At 37.9% G+C, this 25,322-nt stretch overlaps 1 protein-coding gene across 2 annotated transcripts; it reads left to right on the forward strand.

Annotated features, from left to right (window-relative positions):
• Positions 1-370: 370 nt before the first annotated feature.
• On the forward strand, positions 371-24,643 carry LOC108994385 (polycomb group protein EMBRYONIC FLOWER 2-like). 2 transcript variants are annotated; one of them, XM_018969568.2, is made up of 15 exons: positions 371-487; positions 873-1,037; positions 1,413-1,468; positions 7,785-7,849; positions 16,317-16,369; positions 16,985-17,038; positions 17,118-17,177; positions 17,917-17,963; positions 18,058-18,191; positions 18,801-19,074; positions 19,981-20,029; positions 21,469-21,552; positions 22,498-22,577; positions 22,837-22,926; positions 24,013-24,643. In XM_018969568.2, exons 2-15 carry the CDS (start codon positions 912-914, stop codon positions 24,134-24,136), a joined length of 1,296 nt encoding a protein of 431 aa, XP_018825113.1. In that variant the 5' UTR covers positions 371-487; positions 873-911; the 3' UTR covers positions 24,137-24,643. The 2 variants fall into 2 exon arrangements, with proteins under 2 accessions (XP_018825113.1, XP_035549942.1); XM_035694049.1 differs by lacking the exon at positions 1,413-1,468 and having other exon boundaries at positions 375-487.
• Positions 24,644-25,322: the final 679 nt, after the last annotated feature.

The following is a 25,322-nucleotide window of genomic DNA, read 5'->3' on the forward strand; positions in this document are numbered from 1 at the left end:
TGGAACCCAAAATCAGAATCTAATTTCCTGAATTCTGGACCGGGCCTAAAAAAATTCAACCTGAATAAACAGTCATAATTACAAAAAAATCTCATAAAATTATCTGTGTAAGATATCTTTTAATTGCTATAGTACTTTCTAAATTTTTATCAGGAATTTTGTATATATGTCTTTCGAACTATAAAAAAACCATTCAAACTAAAAAATTATAAGAAATTATAATCTACGTCAAATTGCATCACGTCTATTTTGGAAATTGGAGCGCAAAAAGCAACGTACTTTTCCTTTACTCCTTAAAAGACAATATTTTTAAAACAGAAAAAATGGAAAAAGAAGAAATAAATTAAAATAAAGTAAAAGGATCTACTTTTCTAATTATCTAACCTAATGACTTACCAAAAACCTAACGTCTATCTTTCCGGCTCGCTGGCCCTCTTTGCCTAAATTTCAGAGTCAAACGGCGACTTACGACCCATAATCCGATCCGGTGAGCCTTCTCATCATATAATGTGTTTGTGGGAATGGAATTTTATGTTTCGGTGTTAATTATGTTGAATGCAACTCCATTATATTCTTTAATTAATACAGATGTAGTTCCCATGTACCCAACAAAAGAAAAGTATGATTCTCGGTATGATAAACAAAGCAAAGTTTCTTCTTTAGTTGGAAACTTATTGGGCTGGATTTTCTGCTTTGAAAGTTGTTTGTTTTCTGTTGACATGAGATCTTTACCTGGGAGTAATTAATAATTTTCTGTGATCCGATTGTAAAAATACTGTTGCATTTATGTTAATTACAGCTTTGATGTTCTGTTAAATTCATGGGTTCCAGGTTTTTTTTATGTCGTGTATAACGCTTATATTTGGTCTCAGCACAACTCTCTCTTGCTTCGGTTTGGGATTGCGGATAAGATGTGCCGTCAGAATTCTTGTGCTCAATTGTCTGTAGAAAAGAAAACTGCAGCTGAAGAGAGTCTACTAATATATTGCAAGCCTGTTGAACTATACAATATTCTTCAGCGCCGTGCTTTACACAATGTACTATCTTGCAGAATCCTTTCAAGTTATCTTTAGCTCGTTTATGTTTTTTAAGAATGTCTAGTTTGGAATCATTATACTCTAAAAGCACCGAAGTGTTATTCTTTTATTGTGTAGCATGAGTGCTGAAACACTATGAGATACAACCCTTCCAAGGAAATTCAAGATAGTACCAATTACCTTATTTAGAATTTTATATTATAAGCTCGATCATCTTGATACTGATGCTAATATGGGCTCAATCTTCTCCACTGCACGCCCTTCACTTGTTGGCAGTTGGCACCCTACATACGTGAATTATTTGGGTGCTCAAAATTCTAGGTCACCTGCGTGCACTCTAGCCTTCTACTTTCTAATGCATTTTGTTTGTTGTAGCCTTCATTTCTTCGAAGATGTTTGCATTACAAATTACAAGCAAGGCGTAAAAGGAGGTATGGATTCCATGTTAAAATCTAATTATCAAAAATATATTAGTCATATGAAAATCCATGTCTACATCCACCCCATCTTTCTACTGGAATCAGAACCCACAAATGTGTTAATTTGGGCCCTTTGTATCATTTTGTGTGTATTTTTTAAGACCGGTGAAATGTTCTATATTTGGCATCAGGGCTCGTCTTCCAATGAGAAACTTTTTCTCTGCTAATAGATTGTTTAAGTTTATCTTCCGTGCAGTCTAACTTACTCTTAACATTTTCTGGATCATATGTGTCAATCAGAGTAATTGAGCATCCTGGTACCGTAAAAGAAAAGATGGAAGGATACTCGTCCAACTAGGAAAAAGGGACAAAAAACTAGCAACAAGATAATCCTCTGAACGTTTCACTTAGCATTCAACTAGGTGACCAACTTTTGAATCCTATGAGTCAACTGAGTTCCATATTTAGCTTGGTTCTATCGATTTCTAGCCCGTATCGGTGTAGTATTGTCTTGTTTTTTATATTTCAGCCTCTTCTCTTGTTTTTCGGCTGTTTCAATTGATTTCCCATAGCTTAGGCCCTTCATGGTGGTGTTTCAGGTGATTTTATAGTAGTTCAGCTGGATACATTGACTTATAGTAACCCTCCATCGAGTTCCAATAATTGTGGGAACCGATCTGCCTTTGTTGATTGTAATGGTAGTTTTGGCAGCTTACATGGTGCACATGATGGTCGAGCTGGTCATGGTTCACATGGTGGTCATGACTCTCGAAGAGTTGTCTTGAGGTCGCGAATCTTGTATATGTATCTATTGTGGTCATGCTAATCATTATATCAATTATTGTTGAGATCTACATGGAAAGCCATATGGGTTAGTTCATCATGCCTTTACTTCTCGGGATAAGCTACCTTCATCATCAAGACTCCTCTCTAACCTTAGTATTACACCAGATTCTGAGATGATTCCAATTTCTTGAGTTGATTATGCAAAGTTCTTAGCTCATTAGTGGGCCACTTTCTCCTCCATGGCTATTCTTCCCTGTTAGGCATTGCACTTCTCTGTCTTGTATTCCCATTCAATATCCTTGGATCATCAGTTTTGGTTCAACTGAACGTATGACTGGTTGTATAATTCCTTGTCTCATTATCATCCGGTTTCTTGGCCTCAAAGCATTACTCTTGTTGATAGTGCCCTAGCTAAAGTTCCCAGCTTGGGAACAATAGATATTGCTCTTAATATAGACGTGTTGTCTATCCTATATATTCATGGTTTTTCCTTCTGTTAACGTTGTGTTTCGTACGCCTTTGGGCAGAGTTCCAGCAACTTGGGTCTTGAGTCTTTCACCTGCACAATTGAGAAAACACGGAGAGTGGGGAACCTTGGTGGAGGCCTGAGAGTCTCTGATGTTAAAGTTAATATATCTCCTTAGTAGTTCATGCGTGAGCTTAGAGGAATCAGATAGAGTTCTTCGTACCTGGGAGTCAGCTTTTATACTAGGTTTCTGGGTGGGGACAACTCACACCTGGCTTCAGGGACTCCATGTCACTTCAACTGTTTGCTTAGTTAGAGTCCTTTAATGCAGCATGGCTTTTGGGGCGGCGTCATTAATGCGACATGGCTCCATGACTCACTTTTTCCTATGGATGCTCATTGTTAAGCCCCTCCATGCCTGTTGTTAGGAGATCAAGGGTTCTCCATATTTCTTGTCCACTTGCCTGTGCAAGTTCCCGAGGTAGAGTGTTATCGGGGTGGTGTCAGGGCGGCGAGTCCCATCAACCCCTGCTGTCCGCTTTCCCTACACGTAAGTTACTTCGTGGGTGGGTTTTGCTCGTGGGCCGAGTACTCTGCAGAGGCCCACTGACTCCTTTTAGTGGAGGGTCGTTGGGCATTGGGCTTGGCCGGGTTCTCTGACTTGCTTCCCCTGCGGTCCCTCATGGGCTTGCTATCCTGACCGATAGGGGGGAAAAACCCCCTCCTTCAATTTATTTTCTATATGCAAAATTACTCACTCTCTTCAGTGCTCTATAAGTTTTTGTTTTTGTTTTCTATATATTGCAACATCCCATGACGAAAAGAATGATTGGTGTAGGGCTTGAAGTTGGTGGCTTTTACCATATGGACATGGCCCTTGCCTCTCCTCTTCAAGCACCCCAATCTTTGTTATTTTCTTTTAGATAAAGGAATTTTACGTTTGACTATGTAAAGAACACGAGTAAATTCCTTTTTCAATGTATCTATTTGATAAAGGCATTATTCATTAGACATCTTGCGTTCACACACCACAACAAAAGGTATGGTTGAACGAAAGAATCATCATTGTAAGAAGTCTTGCAATTCACATGCATGTTCCTAAATTTTTTTGGAGTGATGCATTTTTTACTATGCGATATCTGAGTAATTTTATGCCTTCCTCTGCACTTTAGGGAAAGCCCCCTCACTCCATCTTATTTTGTACCTCCCTAGTCTTCTCCATGCCATTGAAGGTTTTTGGGTGTGTTTGTTTTATATAATATTATCCCTGGATGTAAGAAGCTTGATCCTCGTGCTAATAAGCATGTGTTCCTTGGTTAGTCTAAAAAAAAATAGATATTGTTGCTATAGTCCCTTTTTAGGCAATATTTTGTTAATGTTGATGTCACATTCTTTGAATCCCCATCGTATTTTGAGAAGTTCAATGTCATGATGACTACACTTTCGACTCATCATGCAACTCCATTATTGGCGTGCTTATGTCTCATCCCATGTCCACATGATTCTAAGCAATCTTCTACTTCATAATCTTCACCACCATGTCCTACAACTCTATTATTAGTGTACTTTTGTCTTCGCTACAATCAACTCTATGCCTCCACATCTTTCTCACCATCATTGGATCCAAGTCTCCCCAATGTTTTAGAATTGCTACCTATTGCTCTCTAGGAAGGTACCTGCTCTTGTGTCACCAAGCATCCTATCTGTGACTGGTTCTTTTCATACATTTTCTCCTTCTTTTTCATGCTTTACCTCCTACTTCCCATATTCCTATCCTTAAGATGTGATATCTAGCTCGGGTTGGAGGCAAGCTATGTGATGTTGCTATACATCAGAATAGGACTTGGGATCTTATTTTCTTACCTCCTTGTAAAAGCCTGGTTGATGGCCAAATACTATAAATAAACTTGCAATATTTATTATGAGGAGACTTTCCCTGTGGTTGCCAAATCTCCTTTGCTTGGGTGTTGATTTCCCTTGCTGCTAAAATTGACTGCCCATTGTTTTAGTTGGATATTAAGAATGTGTTCCTTCTTGGTAAATTTACTCAAGGAGGTATACATGGAGCAGGCACCTAGGTTTTTCGTTCAAGGGTAGCATTGAGGTAGTGTATATAGGGTAACAACACTCGATATTGTCTAACAACAGCCACCAAGGGCATAATTTGGAATTTTTCTTTTTTGCGATATTAAAATTCAATCTCCACAAATGTCAAATAGATCATTCAATATTTCAAATGCGTACTGATGTGGGTTACATTCTACTTATAGTATATGTGGATTGTATTGTGATTATTGGGAATAGCTCGAGAGCAATTACGAAGTTGAAACAATTTTTGCAGCACCTATTTCTTAACAAAGACTTATTTAAACTTTGAATACCTCTCTGTATTGAAGTTGCAGTTTTCAGGAGGGTATCAATCAGAGGAAATATGTTCTTGATTTTTGGGAGGAAACAGGTCTATTAGGTGCTCAATTCGTTGATAGTCCTACGGTATCCTAATTTGAAACTAATCATAAGGCAAGTTATTGGAGCATCCTAGCAGCTATTGTCGCTTAGCTGGAAAGTTGAGATGTCTTACCATCAGCAGTCTATGTATGTTTATTATTACTTATAAAAAAAAAGCAGGCTACATATGTCATATGTAGTTAGTGTTATTAGTCTGTTCTTGGAGGATCCTAGGTTTCTACATTGAGAAGTTGTCACTCATATCATTCAACTTCTGATGAGAGACACTGATCTTGGTCTACTGTATAGACCCACACGGAAACCTCAAGGTAGAAGGTTTACAGAAACAGATAGATGGTCTACTACAAGATATTTAATGCTCTTAGGTGGTAACATGATCGCTTGGAAAAGTTAGACACAACAATGGCGGTGTGATCTTGTGTAGAAGTAGAGTACAAGGCATTGACTCATCCTACTCCATTTGTACCGTTCTTTGATTAGGTTGCCTACACATTGCATCTAATCCCTTCTTCCATTAAAGATCTAACACGTTGAAATTGATTTTCATTTCATCTAAGACAAAATGCTAATAGGAGATATATTACAATAGTCATGAAATTTTGAGACCAATTGGTTGATATGTTACTAGTTTTTGTCTTGTCGATTAGAATTTATTTGTTCCAAACTTGGCATATGTGATATATATTCTCTCGCTTAAGGGGGGTGTTATCGGAAATATAGTAGTATTAAGATAAGGAAGATACAATTGTAATGAATTCTAGGTCAGCTGTATGCTCTATATGATAGAAGGTTGTCATGGAGGTAGAAATTTCTTTTGCTCTCCTTTCACTTATACGATAACACACTGATAAAGAAATCAATCCCATTTTTTTTTTATAACTAGATATTTTATTGATATTGAAATAAGGATAACCCAAGTACACATGAAGTATACATGTGATTACACCTAGTTAGGAACTAGAAATGGTTACAAGGAAATCATGAAAGTTGAGACCATTAAAGTCTATGACAATGGCCCACATAAAGTAAAGTCTTCCAGGAAAAAAAAAAAAAAAAAAAAACTTAAACTCTTCTAAGGAGCGCTCTCGATTCTCAAAATTTCGTTCATTCCTTTCACTCCAAATGCACCAAAGTAGACAAATGGGAGCCATCTTCCACACAACTGCAATCTGTGGTATCCCCTTGATCCTTCTCCAATTAGCTAATCGGTCAACCACCCTCCCTGGCATAACCCATGCTGATCCCATTTTGTTGAAAAAGTAATTCCATGAGGCCCTTGCAAACTCACAATGTAGAAGTAAATGATCCACTGTTTCGCTGATGTTTCTGCGCATACAACACTAGTCAATAAGGATAAACCCACATTTCCTTAGATTGTCAATGGTCAAAATCTTCCCTAAGGATGCAGTCCAAACAAAAAAAGTGGCCTTACGAGGTGCTTTACTCCTCCAAATGCTCTTCCATGGAAAGTGATTACTAGTTTGAGTAGTGAGAACCTCATAGAAAGAGCGTATAGAAAAATTTTCTTTACTAGAAGGAGACCAAACCAACTTATCCTCCACTGTATCATCAGTTCCAATGGTGTATAACAAGTTAAAGAACTCAACAAGAACACCAACCTCCCAATCATGTGCCTCCCTAATGAAACTGACATTCCACTGTTGTGAGCCATTAGTAATTTCCCTCAAGTCAGCCACCAAAGCATCTTGTTCCCATGCATTTATGAAAATAGAGGGATAAGCATCCTTAAGAGCCGTATCTCCAACCCAAACATAAGCTGATTCTATTACCATCCCCATACACAGCCTAGTGTGGCTAGATAAAGACCTCCAACCTTTCCGGATATGATTCCATAACCCCGCTCCATATGCCTCTTGAACTTCATTAGAGCACCAACCCCCCCTTATACTCCCGTACTTAGTATCAATTACCACCTTCCATAATGCTTCATTCTCATAATTATATCTCCACAGCCATTTCCCAAGGAGAGTATTGTTGAAGACCCTCAAATTGCGAACGCCCAACCCGCCACCCCTCATTGGAGAGCACACCTTGTCCTAACCAACTAAGTGAAATTTAAACTCGTCGCCATGTCCACTCCACAGAAAATCTCGTTGGAGCTTTTTCCCTCAATATTATTTCTTATAACTTGCCCCCCCAAAAATCTATTACCCTATGCTTACATATCCTACTCAACTCAACTTAATCAATTTTATATTCCCATTTCATATTACAAGTCAACTCAATCCCAATTGAATTGGTGTTGGCTCTATGATTTTTCATCAACTAGTAGGGGTGAGCCACAAGTATTTTTTTCTACCATTCCATCCTCCTATAAAAAATAACTCTTTGTTGCCTTCCTATTTGACATATTCTCTATTTCTAATCATTCTATTTTAGGTCTTTCTTTACCTCTTTCACTCCATTATTTTGAATTAAATTGGTCTCGTATTAGTGCATAAAAAGTATGCTTGCCGACGGAAAGAAAAATTAAAGAAACATTTTCAGTTCACGTTGTTATCATCAATGTGCTAATCTGATGTGTCGTTGGTTTCTTTGTTTGCTCTAATGGCTGGTTAATATCCTTGGCTGTATATTCTTGAATAGATTGAAGGCTGGAATTGTAATTTTCAACTATAGAGATTACAACAACATGCTACAGAAGACTGAAGGTATGTATGAATGTTCTTTGTCGCTTCAGCATGGTACATTGTTTCTATGACCTTATTTATTATGAGTCATATAATCAAACTCCATATTCCATCTTTCTGAACACCTTTTATATACTTCTTTTTGTCCGTTAATGATTTTGTTGTGCTTGCAAATGGATATTCCCATGTTATCTTATCTTTTCGGTATGCTGATTGGTTCCAGTCCATCATACATGTCACTCCAAGTACATTACCTGCAGACAATACTAGTACTAAAAGGTTTGGTTTGGTGAGTTGTTTGGTTAATAGGGACATAGAATGATAAAATTAAATTAATCAAGAATGGTTTCCCCCCTTTTTCTTCCCTGCCAATATGTAATGTCTGAACTCTTTGTTTCTGTCTATCGATTTAAGGATTATAATTATATTCTCCTTGTATTTATATGCATAATCTTCAGCTTATCTCATTAATTGTACTCATTGTTGTATACCAGAAAATTTGAATATAAAAATTTGATTTGTAATTTTGCTTCTCAAAAGTCTAAGAGCTGTTTTTAAATAAAATTTCATTATTTTATATTGAATATAAATTATTATTATTAAATCAAGGCATCATCTTAATTGTTTGCCATAGGCCACAAAATATATTGAGCCACCCTGCATTGTACCCTAGGATCTGTCAACATAGTGTGCTGGTAAATGAAGCAGCTGAATGGTGGAAAATCAAGTTGAAAATCTCAAACTGGTCTTGAACTGCTTGATAGGGGGGTGAGAGTTCTTTTGATGTTTAATGGGTTGCTGATTTCAACACCCATATGTCAACTACAATTGGATGTGCTCAATTTGTCACTAGTTGTGATTGCAATTTTTTTGGAGAGTTTCATTGTCAAACTTTATATTAAAGCTTGATATGTCTGGGGAAACCTTGAGTCAGTTGGCTAAATCATCAATCATGGCCCAAGTCAATTGGCTGTAAATGGGTAGGTAATACAGCCAAATATGTTGCACCTATCATATACCCGTTGGGATTTCCTAATTTTATTGGTTAAGTCCTTTTTGCTTCCCACATTCTTCTTTCCCAGATTATTTGATTTCTTATTATTTCATACATTTTCTTGTCTTTTCTTTTGGATGATGGTGCAATATTTGTTTTATACAAGTGTCTGTGGGTTGCATCCCCTTGGCATCCTGAGTCTACACTATTGCTTATTGAAAAAAAGGGACTTTGACGACCTTCAACTATGCAAAAATGGTTGAGCATCTCTGAATTTCTTAACTTCATGGACATTCGAGGGCAAGTGTTGGTAAGAATCCTCTTGTATTCTCAAGCTAACTAGCCTCTTCTTATGGTGAAGAACTGGGTGTTATATCATGCTTCAGCCACATAATTTCCCTGCATATTCAATACATACACTTTTTTGGTTCCCTTGTGGGGGTCAGCATGATGAAGCTCATTGGACTAGTAGGGAACGATGAACTTTCCACCACACCATGTCATCATGTGTAGATGATGGTCCGCCATGCTTTTCATACCTGCCAAGGAGAACATAAAAACATGTTGATACCCTTGATTTTTTGTTGCCTTGTGTTTACATAGCTCTTTAGCTTTATTTGAGAAATTTAGGGAGCTTAGTTAGAATCAGGCTCATCCTAGTTAGTCATGCTACCTATTGATTGTGATTTATGTAATTACGACCTTTACTGTTTATGTTGTCAATAGTGGAGATATAGGACAGATATTGTCAACTGTCTTAGTTTGTTTATTTGGTGGACAGAAGTGAGGAGAAACCAATGATTTTAGTGTTTAAAAAGGTGGAAGAAAGGTAGGGTTTGTACATTGACTTTGGTTTCAAATGTCTAGATTTTGATGGCTGAAGAGTGCAGGATATTGAAAATTAAGAGGTTCCAGAAGTTGCTAGTTGAATCAATTTTGACTTTGTCGTTGATTGTTTTTTTTTTGATAAGTAATAAGTTATTTCATTAATAAAAGTAGGCATAGCCCAGGTATACTAGAAGTATACATGTGATTACACCTCTTTAAGCACTAGGAACAATTACAAGGAAATCATGGAAGCTGCGACCATTTCAATCAAGAGCAATGGCCCACAAAAACAAAGTCTTCCAGAAAAAACTCCTAAACTCTTCCAAGGAACATTCATGATCCTCAAAGAGTCTCTCGTTTCTTTCATTCCAAATACACCAGAAAATACATATAAGAACCATCTTCCACACGGCTGCAATCTGTGGTGTCCCTGTGATCCCTCTCCAAATTGCTAACAAATCAACCACCCTACCCGGAATCACCCATGCTATACCCATTCTACTGAGAAAATAAGTCCAAATATCTTGGGCAAACTCACAGTGTAAAAGTAAATGGTCCACCGTTTCACCACTATTTATGCACAAACAGCACCTGTCCATAATAATAAGGCCACGTCTTCGAAGATTCTCAATGGTCATGATCTTCCCTAGAGCTGCCGTCCAGACAAAAAATGCAGCCTTTGTAGGTGCTTTAGTCCTTCATATATTCTTCCAAGCGAAATTGTGCCTTTGATGCATAGTAATAGAGTCATAAAAAGAGCATACCGAGAATTTTCCTTTTCTAGAATGTCGCCATTCCATCATGTCTTCCGTTGTGACAGCAATAGAAATGTTGTACAGCATATTCAGAAATTCCACCAGCACCGTCACTTCCCAGTCATGTGCATCTCGAGTAAGGCTGATGTTCCACTCCTGTGAACCTTGATTAATAACCCGCAAATCAGCCACCATAGCTTCTTTTTCCCGTGCAATTCTAAAAATCATAGGATAAGCATCCTTCAAGGCCGTGTCTCTCAACCACACATCTTGCCAGAAATTAATCCTACTACCATCCCCCAAACGCAGCCGAGTATTACTAACAAAGGAGCACCAACCTTTTCGTATATACTTCCATAGCCCCACACCATACGTCCCCTCCCCTCTTTAGAGCACCAACCCCCCCTTTCACTACCATACTTCATGTCAACCACCCCTTTCCATAAAGTACCCCTCTCATGGTTGTAACGCCATAACCATTTACCTAATAGTGCCTTATTGAACGCCCTCACATTCCGAACCCCCAATCCACCGTCTCTCAAAGGAGAGCATACTTGATCCCACCCTACTAAGTGAAACTTAAACTCCTCTCCTAGTCCACTCCACAAAAAATCACGTTGGATCTTCTCTATTCTAGAAGCAATACTAGCGGGTAGGGGAAATAAAGATAAGTAATATGTGGGGAGATTGGATAAGGTACTCTTAATAAGTGTGATTTTCCCCCTTTTAGAAAGATACAACCTTTTTCACCCGACCAACCTACGCTTAAATTTTTCCAGCACCACCTCCCAAATACTTTTAGCTTTGAAAGAAGCCCCCAATGGGAGTCCAAGGTACTTCAATGGCAATAAGGAAACCCCACAACCCAAAATATTCGCCAACCCTCTAATATTGCTAACATTGCCAACGGCAACCATCTCCGTCTTGGCAAGATTAATCTTCAATCCAGATACCGCTTCAAAACAAAGTAGAATGGCCTTCAAAGATTTGATTTGTCCTGCATTTGCCTCACAAAATAACAAAGTGTCATCTGCAAACAAAAGGTGAGAAATAATGGTTGAGCCGTGAATATCTCCCACCGAGAACCCTGAAAAAAATCCTCATTCTATTGCCGCTGTCACCATACGACTTAGAGCCTCCATTACTAAGACAAATAAAAGGGGTGATAGTGGGTCACCTTGTCTTAGACCCTGCGAGCTATTAAAGAAGCCCACAGGATCGCCATTAACCAGAACTGAGAAACGAGCCGTTGACACACAATACTTCATCCACTTCCTCCATTTTTCCCCGAACCCGCATCTACTCAGCATATATATATCAGAAAATCCCAATTAACATGATCATAGGCCTTCTCCATATCAAGTTTGCATAAAATACCTGGAGCTCCCGACTTGATCCTACTATCCAAACATTCATTAGCTATAAGAACCGAGTCCAAAATTTGCCTCCCTCTCACAAATGCATTTTGGGACTTAGAGATAATCTTCTCCATGACCGTGCTCATCCTATTAGCCAGAACTTTGGCAAGTATCTTATACACACTGCCCACGAGACTAATCGGCCTGAAATCTTGTACCTCTCTTGCACCGGCCTTTTTAGGGACTAATGCAATGAATGTGGCATTTAAGCTTTTCTCAAATCTACTAAAAGTGAAGAATTCCTGAAAAACCAGCATTACTTCCTCACGCACCACCTCCCAATACTTCTGAAAAAAAGCCATAGTGAAACCATCCGGGACTGGAGCTTTATCTTTGTTCATTTTCTTAATTACTTGATGTACCTCTTCCTCTTCGAATGGTCTCTCCACCCAAGCCATACTATTTTGATCAATGACTTCAAAGGCTAGTCCATCTACAGAAGGCCTCCATGAATGAGGTTCTGACAACAAATGTTCAAAATGCCCAACCACATGCTCCTTTATCTCCACCTGATCTGAGGAAACATTTCCATCTATGTTCAAGGACTCAATGGAGTTAAACCTCCTATGAGCATTGGCAATACGATGAAAGAACTTTGTGCTTTTATCCCCCTCCCGAAGCCACAAAGCCCTTGACTTTTGTCTCCATGAAATCTCCTCCATTAGAGTCAGTCTTTCTAAATCAGCTACTACTTGAACTTTTCTGTTATTTTCATCCCCTACTTCTTCCAAGCCTTGTAACTCTTGGAACAAACTCTTCTTCTGCGAGATTACATTACCAACTACCTGTTCATTCCAAGTCTTCAAATCCTTCTTCAACGCTTTCAACTTTCCAGCCAATACGTAACTCGGATTGCCTTCGATAAGGTATGAATTCCACCATTGTTTGACCAAGTCCACAAAACCCTCCATCTTTAACCACATATTCTCAAACTTGAATAGCCTTCTACCCCCTTGAACACCACCGCAGTCTAACAATATAGGAAAATGATCAGAGCATAACCTTGGAAGCCTAGTTTGACTTACCTCTGGAAAATGTATCTCCCATGAAGGAGAAATGAGAAATCTGTCCAGTCTTGACTAGGTTTGATTATTAGACCAAGTGTAATCTCCTCCCATTAATGGTAAGTCCATCAGACCTACCTCAAAAATGAAATTCGAAAAATCCACCATAGCTTGATTTTGTCGTCCCTCCCCTGATCTTTCACTGAAAAATCTTGTGACTTTAAAATCTCCACCAATACACCATGGGACCTCCCACCAAGAGCATAGGCTAGCAAGTTCATCCCAAAGCAACCTCCTCTCACTGCCCAAGTTAGGACCATATACCCCAACAAATGCCCATAAAAAATCATCTTCAGAATTTTTAAAGTAACACCCCACCGAGTATTCTCCCACAAATTCATCAATATTCTCCACCACCCTCTTATCCCACATGATCAAAATACCCCCCGAGGCCCCTTCCGAGGGTAAATATAGTCAGCCTACATATTGACAACTCCATATGCTCCGAATAATTCTTCTAGTGATAAGCTTCGACTTTGTTTCCTGTAGGCAAATAATGTCCACTTTCCATTGCCTTAATAAAGCTTTTATTCGAAGACGTTTATTTATCTCGTTCAGCCCCCTAACATTCCAGCACAAAATTCTGGGCTTCATTTATCAACTGTTCCAGCCCTCCCCTTGTTTCTTCCACGACTTGCACTCCCCTCCTTCCCTTCATAATTAATGGACCACGTCAATCTCTTCAACTCCCCATCTCTCTTTAATCCTGCCCCATGTTGTCCTGCCTCAATGGCTATAATCAGTGCCTTAAACTGATCTTCATAGCCCTTACATGAAATTCCCATGCAACTTTGAAGTTCCTCTACCTTTTTCAATACCCAATCCTCTGAAACAGTAGGATGAATCATGCTTAATGGAGTAGGATCTCCTACAGATTCCACCCCCTCTGTTGAGCTTGGATCAAACGCCTTCAACAGGCCTTCCCCTTCTATCACTGATGTGTTCCCACACTCCACAGCCACGTTCGAATCTGATCTAGCTCCCTCAAAGGACATATCCACATTGACCTGACCCGAGAGTGACAAATTCAGAGGCATCCCATGACTCACCGTGCAATTATGTGGTAGCCCAGTTGAGGTCAGACAACTTTCCGTAAAAATACTCAGTTCCAGGCCTTCCCCTTCATCAATTTCTCCCATCTCCTTCACTGCCGAGCCTTCCTCAGAGTCCCCATAAGTCGTCGTCCTTCTCTGTGCCAAACACTGCCCAAAATCTGTACTTGGCATGAGGATTTTGGGTCCCTCCAGAAAACCCGATACAACGGGAACTGAGGGAATGTCCGAAACACTCGGAAGCTGCTGCGACGTCACTGCCGACGGCTTCTCAGAGTCGTCGTAGGCCGTCGCCCTTATCTGTGCCGGGTGCTACCCAAGATTCGGACTCGGCATGGAGATTTCGGGTCCCTCCAGAAAACCCGATACCACTGGAACTGAGGGCTGTGGCGTTACTTTCGATGGCGATGCTTCCGTCTCAGTCACCACAATCTTCGACGACCTCAATTGAGGTTTCGCCGGAGTTTGTGCCGCTGGCTCCCCCGCTGTGCTTGCGGGTTGCGGTTTCTTTCTCCAGAAAGAACCTGCCTGGAGAATGGGCTTGGGCCCTGGCCCAACGCCACTAACCTAAGCCTTCCCTTTGGGCCTGCCATCTTGACCCATTCCCTTTATTTTGTTATTCCCTGTCTCCAGCCCACACCCCAAGCCCAGCCCAGACTCTTCTTTACCCAAAACACACCGTATAAGTCCCTTCACTTTAGAACTCATCTCCTCCAACGAATCCTGCATATCCCGTAATTCCCTCAGAATAGTTACCTCTACTTGCCCAGACCACCTGCCACTTCCATCTTGTCTCTGATCTTCTCCCAAAACAGGAATATCGCCTACCCTTATTAGGCCTGCCATGTCTGACTTTCGCACTTCTCGAGTTGACTGCAAAGCCTCCCTATACGACCGAGACGACGTGAAGGCTACTACCGATGAAGACGGAAAGTCTCTCCCCTTCCCACCTCCACTTCCAACCTCCCTCAACGCCACCGCAAGATTTCTCCACCCCCTCCCATCTCTGTCTCCAGGTATGATGATGAAACTTCGACTTCCACCACCACTATAAACCACCAGAGACAAATAACTGTCGTGGGAGTTTGAACCTTGCTGCGCAACAAACGCTCTGCTTCCTTCTCTATGAGCAGAGTAATATCCCTTACCACTGTGCTTTTGACAATCCTCCAACGTTCTTGAAGCCCAATGTACTGTATCCACACCCAACCTCAAATTTTGCACTCCTTTCCATCCCTTCTCAGTGATGATCACTCCACTCCCATCTGCCCGAACCTCAAACACCTTAGACTCAATTACTAAACTTCTCACAGAAGTCATTTTCCTTCCAAGAGCACTCCAGAAAACCACCGTCAATCACCCTCCACCACCATCCTCAGCATAAGTTTGAAGAGAACAAATTTTTTGTACGGAGAGAAAATTTTTGTGTACGGATACTATGCTCCTAGGACTCCCTGTCGTTGATTGTTTATGGTAAAAAAGATTTCGGGTCATGGAAATTAAGGATTTTTTATAATGGCTGACGATTAAAACACGGCATTGTGAAGAACAATGGTAGAGAGAGCTAGTCATCCATGCCTTAATACACCAACACACTCAATTTTCCACGAATCAAAGTTGCCTAATTTGGAACTCCTAGAAAACTCATCCAAATTTTATTATTTTTTCTTCAATGGATGTAGCATGTGGGAGCAATAGAATAAAAGTTTGTGTAGTCAAACATCTTCAGTGAGGAGCTTGAGGCCAAAGATCTTAGTTCAAATGTGACATCTTGGTCGTAGAAAGGAATGCTCATTTCAAAAAGTAAATATTTCAGGTTTTTATTTCAAATAGTTTTGCTTGGATGAATACTCAGCGGCACTAAATGAAAATAATTGCTCTTTTTATGTATTTTATAAGTTTGGCTTTGGGTATTAAATTGAAGTTGCCTCCTTTAGTTTATCTTAGTACATCTGGATATTAAATGTGACGTCTTGGTCGTAGAAGGGAATGTTCATTTCAAAAGCAAATATTTCAGGTTTTTATTTCAAATGGTTTTGCTTGGATGAATACTCAGAGGCACTAAATGAAAATAGTTGCTCTTTTTATGTATTTTACAAGTTTGACCATGGGTATTGAATTGAAGTTGCCTCCTTTAGTTTATCTTAGTACATCTGGATACCTTACCATATTAAATGAAAATGATATTGAAGTGAGTGATAACTTTATTCTTTCTTAATTTATCGCTTGTTTATACATCATATTACATGGATTAATAAAATCTCTTCTTACTTATAATAATAATAATAAATAAATAAAATTTATTGATGTAGGATGTGTGCTAATTAACTTGATTCTGGTCAGATGCTAACTATTTTATGTTTCTTTCAACATGCAGTAACTGATGACTTCTGTTGTCCATTTTGCCTGATGCAATGTGCAAGCTTTAAGGTGGATTGCCATATTGGTTTTGTTCTATTTGTCATTTCATTCATTTTTTTTATAGGGCTATTTGTAATTCCATTCATGATTACATGTTTAACAGAAACTATTAAATTTTTTATTTTGCCCTAGGTTGAGGAAATAATTCCCCTAAATTTGAGTGCAGTGGATGGTTCAAGAGTAGAAACTTTCTTATATTTTTTATCGTTCACATAAAGCTGTGCAAATCTCGGAATTTTTCAAAAGATGGATTTCTATCTTAGGTTTTAAAATACTTCATGCTGTGAAATGTTGATATTGAAGCATTTATTTATGCCCATAAAAAATTTTATTTTCTCCCACGAGTTCCACTATTTTAAATTATCCTCTGTTGGGACTTATTTACTGTACTTGTAAAACTATAATTTAAAATTAGCATATGATTTGTGCTCACTTTTTTTCCGGAGTTAAGTGCCATTTATTTTTTCCATAACGAACTGTTAGGCTACCATTTCAATTGTGCCAATTGAATCATTTCATGAAATTTATTGCTTTGGTTTCTTAAAATAGCGATGGATTGTTTATATCTTAAACAAAGTAATTTTCTATGACCATTGAAAACAATGCCTCCATTTTTGTATGCAGGGTCTTCGGTATCATTTGTGTTCTTCACACGACCTATTCAACTTTGAGTTTTGGGTTTGTAATTTAAATATCGAGTCTCCTGCTGCATATTGAGCCATTCTGGAAAGACTGTCAAGAAACATATATTTTGTAGGTAACTGAAGAGTATCAGGCAGTGAATGTCTCTGTGAAGATTGATATATTAAGATCTGAGGTAATGACTCCATTTTCACCCTTAGACATATTCTAGACACTTTTCATCAAGGTTGAATTACTTGTTTGTTAACATGTTGGATAAGAGCAGTTCATGGGGAGCTAAGTAGTTGATCTGGTTTCTGACTTACAATCTGCACTGAAGGATTTCTCTTAGGGACTCATGAGAGAATGGTCATGATGTCTCATATATAGACAGGTAACTGTGGATCATGCAGGGGTGTAGCTTGGTGGAGGGGGTCAGGGGTCAGGAACTTCTAACCAAAAAAAAAAGAAAGAAAGAAAAAAACCAGGGGTAATCTGGGGTTTAGTCTTAATGGTGGTTCCCATCCAAGCCAGCCTAATGCATCCGACCTCCTCTCCCAGCCCTGCCCAACTTCAACCCTGGAAGCATGGGAGTTGCTATCTTCTCTAGGACACATTCCACCCATCATGTCACATGTGTTTTGGGCTTTTGGATAAGATCATATGTATATGGTGCCCCTCACGTTTTTATAGTTTTGTTTGAGAACTTGCATGAATACATGGTGCCTTAATGTGATGAAAATTATGCATTTTGCTGCACCATTACTAGCTGAAAACAATATTTTCTTCTCCAGTAATGAGAATCATGCTCACTTCACCTTTAAAAGAAACTATTTTCAACCAAAGAGCATATTTTCTTTTCCAACTATCATATCATGTCGAATTATTTTGGTATACAGGGATGACTTATAAAAAAAAATTATTTTTGTGTGCAGACCGTAGCTGCTTCAGTGGAGCCAAAACTGCAATCATTTTTGTTTTGGTCTGTTTTCATATGAAACAGCTTAAAACTTCATTTTGAAATTGTTTTTGTTTCTTACTGAGAATTGAAAATATTAATCGAATGGTATGCACAGCTCAAGGCCTCGAAAGCTTAGGCGAAAGGAACTTGATCAAAATGAAAAGCTTGTTAATGTACAGTTCCTGGAGTTGGACTCACCCAGACCAGTCGGGGAACATATGCATAATGGTTTTTTGGAGAAGGATGATGGTATAGTCATTTCTTTATTTGCAACCTTAGTTTTTAAGCAATTCTGCCATGGAAATAGAAGTCGTTCATGTCTCTAATCCTATTCATTTCTTTTTTCACTGGAAAGGTTCTAACTTTACTGGTGCTACCATTATTGGGATGTTTGTTTGCATATCTGGACGGTAAAGCACGGATTATGAGCAATCTCATTCGTTCTTGAGCTTGTTATGATGAGTTTAGAATGATTTTAGATCTGCACGAACACATGTACCAAAAGCTGATCAAACTGGCATACCAAAATAATTTGGTATTGTCTCCTGCTGCATGGTTAAACCAAGCATAAAGTTAATTGCAAAAACAATCCATGACAATTTAATTCGAATATGGAATTAGTTTGATCTAGGTAATTACTTATAAAAAAAAAAGTTTGATCTAGGTATTTCTAGATCCACGCTAGATTTAGCGTGCTGATTGCCTACATTGGGAGGTCAGATTATAGATCTCTTTTTTTAGTTTTCTTTGAACATGCGGATGGATGGCAAAGTTGCAATATATTTTTGGGAAAGGTTTCCATTTCGTTCCATCTTCTTTATTTAGTATGGAAGCCTGAAATTTAACTTCATGGATCAGATGTTCAATCATGTAAAGGCGAGATGGTTTCCAAGTCATTTCCTAGTGTAAAAGAAATGCATAATGGAAGGGTTGGAGGAAACTATGGTCCTGATTATCCTGGTGCTGCTGGGTGCATAGAGCGTGTTGCATCCAGTTCTAATGTTCCTGGCGTTTCAATTGCCATGGCTCAATCTTCTGTTGATCCTGAATGTGTTAAATCAGTATCTGGAAGTGATCCTGCAGTCCCTGCCAAAGCAAGGAAATCAAGCGCTGAGCGGTCAGACCCTAGAAAGTATGTTCACCAGGATTATGTTATGCCTCTTTTATTTCCACTTTTCAATAGCATTGCAAAGAACTCCTTTTATAAATTTATTCTATTTTTGTTCCGAAAAGCCTTTGTTTCACTTTACAATGAAAACTGCAATCATGTGCCTATTTGTTTTGGTATTCTGTGCATTAAAAGCAGATAGGTTTTATTAAGGGGCTGATGTTCCTCCCTTCCATTTAGGGTCAATTTCGCTTCTTTTTATGTCCGCCTTTGGTAACTCTGCTGCCAGCCTTTCAATTTATTGATCTTTTAAATAAGCAATTCACAATAACAGTAGTTTTTGTCTGCACTATACTACCAAATTGTAATTAGCTCAGCCTCAGTTATTTTTTTTTTTTCATTTTTCCTTTGTAAGATTTTTTTTTATTGGCACCGGGTATCCGGGAATAAAATCTTGACTAATCCCGGGCGTGGAAGGTCCTTGGTAAGGAGTTTCCCGCAAGTGCACCTAAGGTAAGTCGAGGAGAAATTCCCCAATCCTGATTCCTATTGCCCCAAGAGTGTGATAGCGGAGATTCAAGCCCTAGACATCCGGTTTATACAGCTCACCCCAGAACCACCACGCCACCCCTTGGGGTTTTGTAAGATTTGAATATAAAATCTACAGCAACCCTACCTGTTTACCATTTGAAAAAACATTGATAGTGTTGGAGTTTGAGATCATCATCATCATCGCATGTGTCCTATGGTCATTACTTGAATAGAATTTACTCTTATAATATTGTCATGCTGAACTCCTGAACTTCTGGACGTGCTTTTACAGTATGGAAAAAATTTTGGACGTGCTTCTTGAGATTTTTTCCCCTTTTAAGAAACATATTTTTTGGGCATACTGATTTATTTATGAACCTTCCACTTTTTTTTTTTCAGCCGTGTACTCCTGCAGAAGCGACAGTTCTTTCACTCTCACAGAGTTCAGGTAATCAGTGATTCTTAGACCTATTTTCAGAATTTTGTTTCTTCATCAATCATCTTTATATGCTTGAGTTCTAGGATGTTGGATGCATATCCCACTCATTTTAAACTTGATCGTAGCTTTATTATACTTAACATACAGTTTTGTCCACTTTAACATGCCCTGTACTTGTAAAAAAAATACAGTTTTTGTATTATTCCATCACTGTTGATGCTGCAATACAGTTTCTGGAGGACATCTTTTCAACAATTCGGGGGCTGTCTTTTCTCTGATAGGTTTGCTTGAATAAATTTTGTAATTTAGCCAGAGGGAGTGAGTCATTAGCATAAGCAAAATTGCTTTTGTATTTTTTATTTTTCATAAATTTACGTGTTATTAAAATCTTTTTTTGGGGTTTGCATAGGTTGTATTTGTTGTAGAAAATTTCATATAATGTAGGGCACTCTTCTATCTGTCACAGATGCTTTTCAACGCAGTTGCTTTCTAGAACTGGGCCCTTACAGACCTTGTGTGATTGAAAAATAAAAGTTGTTAAAATATTAATAGAAATTGCATTGTGTGTCCTTGATCATTTCCAACTCTTTCTTGGGGTTTATTAGAACATTTCTTTTAACTGATCTTTTGCAGGCTTTCTTTTTCTCTTTTGAACTTTTCAAATGGGCCACCACTTTGTATCATAGCTCCTCACACCATTGTCCTTCACTCATAACTGTTTTTAGCACCTGGCATTATATGCTGGTTTTGCTTGTATAATTCTCAGATCTTCTAATCTCAGCTTATGTGTATTTTACTTTGAACTCCTCTAAAGTAGCCACTTTGATGTATGCGTGCAAATGGGATGCACATTTACTTGTAATAACTTTCGTTCTTAATAACTTTGATATAATTATGTATATACAAACACACACAAAAAGATTGTGTCTGATAATTCTTGACCTCATTGTAAAATTGGCTTTCAGTCTAATATTTGGTACATAGCCTCTAAGTCTAAGCTACTGTAATGATGATGTTAAGAATTTCAGCAAGATTTAGCCAAGGATTCTTCTATTTGTTTCTGTCTTACTCGAGTCTTGTGCATATGAAGTGCTAGTTCTTACAAGACACTTCTGATTTCAAGTTTGCCGAATATCTTCCCTAAGAGGCATGATTCACCTTTTCTTAGTTTCTAGTGGCTAGTGGAAGCTTTCATTGATATTTTCGACTTCCTTATTTATATTTGGTGAAAGAATCTTTTACAAAGCTATTTGAAGAGAAAGGAGCACAAGGGCTTTCCAGGAAAATAGGGACACAACCTATTTATATCAGTAGTATAGTTACAATATTTTGTTTGGATTAGAGTTGAGTGTAAATACCCTACATGGTCTTTCACCATGTCAGGAAAATAGGTGGCTGCAAAGATGACTAGTTTAATTTCTAATTCTTTCTTATTTGTGCACTTGAAGACTATGGCATTAGATCAAGTACTTTCAGACCGGGATAGTGAAGATGAAGTTGATGATGACATTGCGGATCTTGAGGATCGAAGGGTATGCTTGATAATTATCTCTGATTTTTATTGCTTCTTTCTGTAGATTTTGGTTCTAATTGTTTCTGCATAAATTGGTGAATGCCAAAGGAATAAATGCACTGCTTCGAGAAGATTTTATCTAGTTGAACAGGACAGAAAGAGAAGACACAGAAAGTGAGAATAAAAAGAACAAAGAAGAGAACAAGGGCTGTCAAAAAGAGAACTCTTAGGGTTCTCACTCCACTTATGCATTATGTATGCTAGTATCGAGAAAAAAAAAAAACAGAAAAACACCCTCCAATTTAGTAACAAGCAAATAACACAGGCTCCTTTTTTATGTAAAAGGATTTCCGTTAAATGTTTTCACCATTTTGAGTGTCTGATTGTTTATGTGAATCATTCTCTTCGAAAGCATATGCTCTAATTGTTTGTGTGAATTAATACCTTCAAAGATATGCAAGCAGCATTATCAAGCTTAGCAAAGGAATTTAGAGCTAGAAAGTTTGGAAGTTAAAATTAAGTGTACTTTAGTTCATGTATGCCCATGGCTCAGACAAATGTTAATCCTAAAACATGAGATGTGCTTTATGCACTTTAAAGCATAAGCACGTATAACCCCAAGGGTTGGCGTAGGGATCCTAGGGTGAGTCATATAAACTGGATGTCCCGAGTTTTAACAGCGAGGAGTCATATAAACTCCTTGCTGAGGGCCTATGCACCCTTGGGAGATTAGTCATGAATTTGTTCTAGACACCTGGTGCCAATAATAATAATAATAATAATAAAAGTGTAAGTGTGAAAATTGAGTTTTGAGAGCATTTCTATTATTACTTCCCCCCAAACCTTGCTTCAAACAGAGTTTTGAGTAGGCTGCATGATTTTCAGAGACAAGCAAGCCAAGTTGATACCAAACTGTTAAACCCCTTTAGGACTCAGAAATTAATACCAAACTGTCATGTTGCAGATGCTTGATGACTTTGTGGATGTTACAAAAGATGAAAAGAAGCTTATGCATCTTTGGAACTCATTTGTGAGAAAGCAAAGGTAGTTATATTTCTTTACATGTAGCATTCTGATATTTCTCAATGTTTATGTTTTTATTTGATTTAATTTTTTTTTTTTCTGCTTTCTTCTGGCTATGAGAGAGGCACTTCTTCTCTGTCTTCATTTTTTTCCTTTAATGTACTGTGTCAAGGAAATTCATATAGCACCGAGGTGCACCAGTTATTTTTTTGAGTGAGGCACATTCTTTCTTGAGTGAAAACTTTAATAACAGAAGGAACGATTACTTTAATTGTGGCAGGGTGCTGGCAGATGGTCATGTTTCCTGGGCATGCGAAGCATTTTCGAAGCTTCATGGACAAGAACTCATCTCATCTCCAGCTCTCTTTTGGTATGTTTTTTTGTCCTAGTAATTTAAGAAGCTTAAATTTGCCCTGCTATAGAAGGATATAGACTAATCTTTTTTCCTCTTTTATTTTTTTTCTGGTTTTTGGTTTTTTTTTTTTTTTTTTTTGGGGGGGGGGGGGGGGGTTTGTGTGGCAACTTTTCAACTGATCTATCACCAATAATATTTTTATGGGTGATTTGAACAATCTACGCATGACAAGCATAAGAATTATAATCAGGTTGTGGAACACTGAGGTCAAATTAGAATCAAAATATATGTAACAAGCAGACATGAATATTTGTGCGTGCCTTTCTTGTACCATGCATATAATTGGCCTTTGCTATAGATTAATCCCTTTTTTTCTCAGTAGAAGTCTTTATCCCTTAAAAATAAAATAAAATGAAGTGCTTGAAATATATGGATTAACAATCCTGACTTGATTACATGGCAACTTCTTATACTTCTCATCTTTTACTAGTAAGTTAGCGATTCACCCAGTGAGTCTCAAAAGCAGTAATCTCACCCTCCGGCCATTCTTATGGGGGAGAAAGTGTCATTTGAATTAGAGTTCATGGACATTTACAGAATTGAAATCTTGTGCCCCTAGAGTCGATGTGAACTGCTTCACATAAGAGGACATATTTTTTTGACCTGAAGGGGATGGCATTTGTAATACACCCGAAGAACGGTGTTTGTATGGATGGAAAGTGTGGGAAAATTGGTCAAATTCAGGATGACCTTGCCTCCGAAGAAAAGAGAGGGAAACTAGAATTCCAAATTTCCCTCACTTTCCATCCATACAAACACGGTTCATCAGGTGTAGTACAGCATTCGAATGCTTTCTCTATTAAATGAGGTTTAATATTCAACTGGGATAAATATATTTTGATCATTAGCCTCCGCATTCTCTGGGAACAACATACTGCTTCATGACATCTTCAAGCTCGTTTATACCAAGTCACATTATGCCTTGTGGTCAAGCACTTGAAGAGCCTAACTATTTTCTTGAATTTAGTCATTTACATTTTATGCTAACTTATTTATTTATTTATAGCTGAAATTGTCATATAAATATGCTCGTGGGTTCAGGTGTTGGAGGTTATTCATGATCAAACTTTGGAATCATGGTCTTCTTGATGCCTGCACAATGGACAACTGCAGTTTAACTCTTGAAAAATTCAGAGATGAGGGATCAGATGCTATGAAAAGCTAACGAGGAGATTATTAGTTTCTTTAGTTCTAAAGCAAATGGATATGATATTTCTAGTTACATTTTTTCTTTCTCGCTCCCTCCGCCAAACAAGCAAAAAAAAGGTCTTGCTTATACGTCAATCATCGATTCAAAAGAAATGAGATTCATATTCTTTTCACGGCAGCGAAAGGAACCGGGGCTTCCATCTCAGTGATGTATCCATCCTCTTAATAAATGAGCCTCTGGTTGTTTTAAATTTGTCGAGGAAAGCGGTCTAGACTTGTGACAACGGCATTTCCAACCCATGGGATGTATAATCACACCCTAATCTTAGCATTTCTTTCATCTTATAGATTGGTTGTAAAGTATGAGTTATACCTCACACACACTTATTTGTTTCCTTTTATTTTGACATCTCCTTCTTTTAAGCTGCAATTGGATCAAACATTTGAATTATCATGATATTAGAGTGGCTCTGTATGGTTTCTACAGGCACATCATGTTGATGAGATCTTTCTTGAACCATTATGTTACTGTGCCTTTTTGTGTGTGTGAATTTGAAATAACACTACTACTACACTCCCACAAACTATCATTTCTATTGCGATATAACTGCCCCAACTTTCAGAATTTTCATCTAACCTCCAATTTAAAGCATGAGTAATAATTTGTCCTCTCGTTAATATCTAGTCCTTGAGATGGGCAAAAGATAATGATACTACGCACTGAAAATATTCATTACTTACGAAATTATAACAATATTTTATTTAACTTTCATCTAATATGTATAACTAAATGATGCATTTGGAGTAATATGTTTACAATTTTACTTAAGAGATTTGTTTTGTCATTTTTCATTTGAATTATTCAAAATTTGAATTTCAAATTTCATCATTTTCAACGTGTCAATAGTTGGTACATGGAGAAGTAAGTTTTCCTCAAATACATTTGTCAATTTTCATTCTATAATTTAAGAGAAAAGATATTTGCAACTGTAAATTGTGCAAATGCCACGTAATCGTTTTGAAAAAAGTGAATAAAATTTAGGATTCACATAAAAAAAATTAATTTTTTAATAGTGGGTTCCAATTTTTTTCAAAGAGATTACATGACGTTTACACATTTTACGATTGTATGTATAATTACTCATAATTTAAAGTGGGAGAAAAATAAAAACATTAACCGTATTTCCATATCATTTATTGAG

The sequence above is a fragment of the Juglans regia genome, chromosome 9 (assembly GCF_001411555.2).
Source record: "Juglans regia cultivar Chandler chromosome 9, Walnut 2.0, whole genome shotgun sequence".
Lineage (NCBI taxonomy): Eukaryota > Viridiplantae > Streptophyta > Magnoliopsida > Fagales > Juglandaceae > Juglans > Juglans regia.

Coding starts and splice junctions, on each gene's coding strand:
- LOC108994385 (XM_018969568.2), top strand. CDS start 912: ATGTGCCGTCAGAATTCTTGTGCTCAATTGTCTGTAGAAAAGAAAACT. Junction 1,038..1,412: donor AGCGCCGTGCTTTACACAAT/GTACTATCTTGC, acceptor TGTTTGTTGTAG/CCTTCATTTCTTCGAAGATG. Junction 16,370..16,984: donor TGCAATGTGCAAGCTTTAAG/GTGGATTGCCAT, acceptor TTTTGTATGCAG/GGTCTTCGGTATCATTTGTG.